General features: G+C 40.0%; 1 protein-coding gene across 1 annotated transcript in view; it reads left to right on the plus strand.

Annotated features, from left to right (window-relative positions):
- The window catches only part of Hacd2 (3-hydroxyacyl-CoA dehydratase 2), a 111,995-nt gene that overhangs the window by 75,908 nt on the left and 32,143 nt on the right, over positions 1-3,944 (plus strand). Inside the window, exon 4 of the mRNA XM_004642180.2 lies at positions 186-274. Coding sequence (XP_004642237.1) covers positions 186-274 — 89 coding nt within the window. The remainder of the gene's footprint in view (positions 1-185; positions 275-3,944) is intronic.

A 3,944-nucleotide genomic window follows, 5' to 3' on the forward strand; every position in this document is an offset into this window, starting at 1 on the left:
AAACTGTCCTACCAATTTGATTTGAAACTGTCCCATTGCTATTTGTTTATCAATAAAATTATAGAAAAAAATATATAGATAAGTTTCAGTTGCTTAAGATAGTTATAAACATTTAAATGTTTTAGAAAATATATGATAAAACTCAATATAGTATATTTATTTATCCATCCCTAAATTTCTTTCAGGAATTGTTCCATCTTCTGTTGTCCTGACTTCTTTCCAGGTGATGTCAAGAGTTTTTCTAATATGGGCAGTAACACACAGTGTCAAAGAGGTAAGTAAAGTAAAATAGTATCAACGCAAACAGTCGCTACCTTTTCTTTTGTGCATGTTTGTTATAGCTAAAGATGGAATCCAGGTCACCTGCACTATAGGAATTGCATCAAAAGGGAAACATACCCCATATCTGCAGTGTTGTTTAAAAACTCTTACATGGTCAAGTCCTGTAATCTTAATTCCTGTAGAAGTTTGGAGTGGCTATGGTCTGCAGCTCGGTTATATTTTTCTGGTGTAGCATTTGTATCCATCACACTAAACTTGGGGCATCCTTGTAGTGGAATTGGGAGCACTGATTCACTCTCAGAGCAACTTGGCCTCATGGGACCAGGAAAAACAGACTTCCTTCCACCCAGCGCAGAAGGCTAGTGGAACTGCCACATATAGTGTCTGGCTGTTCTGTTGTGGGTCTAGGGTTGTAGATATATGGCAAGCCCAGAGACATTCATGGCAGAAACAGGGAAGAGAAGTCATCATCACTATGGGTGTGATCTGTCTTGGCTTGAAGACAGAATTGGGAGTGGGTCCTGCTCTTTCGAAGTTAGTTATTTCTTGCCCATGTCACCTTGAGGTACAGTACCTGTAAGTATGAGAAAGAGTCAGTTTTCAGTTTTCCAGTGCCTGTGGCCTACCTATCGCCAGCATCACTGAATTCTTTGGGCCCTATGAAATTGCCTATCTTTTACCAGTGGTATTATTCTGGTGTGTTCTTTCTGTGTTCTTTTGATACTTCTGTCAAAACAGTTTGTTTTTCAGGATTTATTGTGACAGTTTCATTTGTATCTCAACTAATGTGGTTTTTTTTAAACCTTTTTATTGGCTTATAGTATACTGAAAAATACACATGGCTAGTGAGGTCTTAGCCAAAGTTTAGTCAACTTTGATTAATAAACTATTATTTTTGCTGCATTTACATGTAATTTGCAGATTCACAGCTTTATTTTTTAATATCTCTCTCACGCCCATGCAGGAAAAAGTAAAATAATTATATTTTGTTTAGTGATCATATTTCTTTTAAAACAAATAGTCTAATCAAAATACTACCCTTTGTTACTCTTGTCTATGGAGTTGGGAAAGTTGTATCAATTATAATCCCATGTCATCTTTCATTTTGAATTTTTTCTACAAATTATTTTTAACTTATATTTCTTCTTCTCATACTTTTATGTGTATGCTGTATCCTTTTCATTTTAATCTGCAACTCATAATTTCATTTTCCAGTAGTCTAAAGTAACCTAAATTTCTTCAGTGATTTGCCACACCAGCACCACCACCACCCCTCGCATTTTTGTTTTGTTTTTATTTTTTTTGCCAGTCCTGGGGATTGAATTTAGGGCCTCATGCATACTAAGCAAGCATTGTACCACTGCGCTACATCCCTGATTTACATTCTGTTTGTTTATTTGTTTGTTTGTTTTGGCGGAACTGGGGATTGAACTCAGGCGCTTGCCAGACAAGCACTTATTCTACTGAGCCATCTCCCTAACCCCCTGATTTACATTCTTAAATGGGTAATTATATATGTTCATGAAAGTATGTGATGCCAAATTGTTGGCCACTACAGAGTATTTAGTCACTTTGCTAATATAGTCAGATATTATCAAGATCTAATTAATGCTCCAGCTGCTTCCAGAGCCATGCCTCTGCCAAAGAGGTGACTGGCAGGTACCTCAGCATCCCTTACAGTTAAAGTCAAGCAGTTCTGGTAGTCAAATTGCTGTCAGTGGCTTAAAAAGCCATGAAATGTCTCTGTAGACTCCGGGTACGTGTAGCTGTCTCATCTTCCTCAAAATCACACTGCCTGCCAGATGCGTAGACCTAACATTTACCAGATAGTTTCAAGTATAATACCATGTTTGAGCTTTAAAATGCATATTGATTATGTTTGCATATTCTAAATTCTCTGCAACCAAAGTAACCCAGTTCCCACTAGCATTATCATCATGTTCTGAAATCGGTGAGTTTTAGCTTCCTTTTTCACCTCTTGGATCCCCTTGTTTTTACATATACCTTATTGGCTAGTTGACTCGTTCTTTTCTCATGTAAATGGGGTTCACTGTGTCTGTGGATCCAGGGGTATAGTTCTCTTTAAACAGGACTTTTCCATCGTTTTGCCCACAGCAGTCTCCCCAAGACTGATCACTAGGCTGCGAAGTCTGTAGCTGTAGCTTTTCGGAGGCCAGGCTGCTTGCTCGCATCTGTTTCTCAGTCCCTGCCTGGCCAAAGGCTATTTTTCCTGGCTTGGAATTTCTGAGTAGCTATGATTCAGTGTGTTCTGTACAACAATATATGTTTCCTTTCTTCTCTTTCTGCAATCATCATAAAAATACTTGTATTTTCCTTAGATCTACCTGCTAGTGGGACCCATATAACTAATGCGAACAGAAACTGGCCGCAGAGACATATTGCTTAATAAAATACGTACCACTTTCTTGTGGTAACATTCAAACACTTTTCCTCATAGTGCACACTTCTCAGTTTTTCTCACATCTCTGTTTAGTGAAGGAGACAGCAGGAATTCCTCATTTTCACCACATACCAGAGATTGTCTTGCTCCACCAATGGCCTCTTTGTATTCCTGTGCTCATGGCCTTGTATTTTTCTGCAGTCATAACCTTTGGAGACTAAAGTTCACTATTTTCACATTTGAAATACGTTTCTTTTTAAAAGGCGCGATGTACATCTGCTCTTGTCATTTTAGTTCTGTACCCCACAAAGTGCTGCTCACACAGGCGTTACCGTGTGCATTATGGAACTAAAATTGGTCGAGTAGTTTTATAGCATGGAAGGGCACCCATAAGCTGCTGCTGTGTGACGCCTTGAGCAGCAGAAAGATAGAGTACTCAGAAATGCTTGCTTTGTTTCTTTCTTGGCATTGAGGAGTGGACCCAGCACCTTGCATAGGCCTCTCCTTGAAGCGGCCTCCCAAAGCACTGTACTGCCCAGGTATACCCTCAGCCCTTGTTTTCTGTTTTGAGATGATCTGAGTTGCCCAGGCAGGGCTCCAATTTGAGTTCTTCCTGCCTCAGATTCCTGAGTAGCTGTAATTACAGACTCGTGCCACCAGCAGTAGCTATAAAAGCTCTTTTTTGATCTGACATAGCAAATTGGTACAATTATGAGAAATTCCCATTCCTCTCCTTCAGAGAGCCTATGTATGTAAAAAACAAAGATTGAATGAAACAGTGAGCTTAGAGGATGAAGGCAGGAGATTCAGGTTGCAAAGTACAGGGGGAAGCAGAAGATCTAGCTGACCTTTTTTATCTAAGGCTCCCCACCTGTTCCGTACCTGCTTGGCTCCTTTCTACCCACCCACTGCGGCTGCTGTGTCTGGTCTCTCCTGGCATTTTCTTCTTCGCCCACTATTTGGGTCAGTGTGCTTGGCTTCCTGTTGAATTGAGACAGGATTGGCATTTTCAGAATGAACATCAGTTAAAAAAAGTGCCCCACCCTCTGTCCCTTACCGAGACATCCCCTAAGAACAGATAAGCTCATGGGGCACAGATTCTTTGCTGTCCTAAAAAAGCTAAGTGTAACCCCAGATTCCTAAACACACGAATAGATTGTTATCCTTTTTTTCTTGTCTCATTCTCCTTGGAGCCATTACCCAAAGTCCTCTCCTTAGTCCCTGGAGTAAGATCACTGTGTTCCAAGAGCATAAGTCTTAG

Source organism: Octodon degus, unplaced genomic scaffold, assembly GCF_000260255.1.
Source record: "Octodon degus isolate 3935 unplaced genomic scaffold, OctDeg1.0 scaffold00147, whole genome shotgun sequence".
NCBI classification, from domain to species: domain Eukaryota; kingdom Metazoa; phylum Chordata; class Mammalia; order Rodentia; family Octodontidae; genus Octodon; species Octodon degus.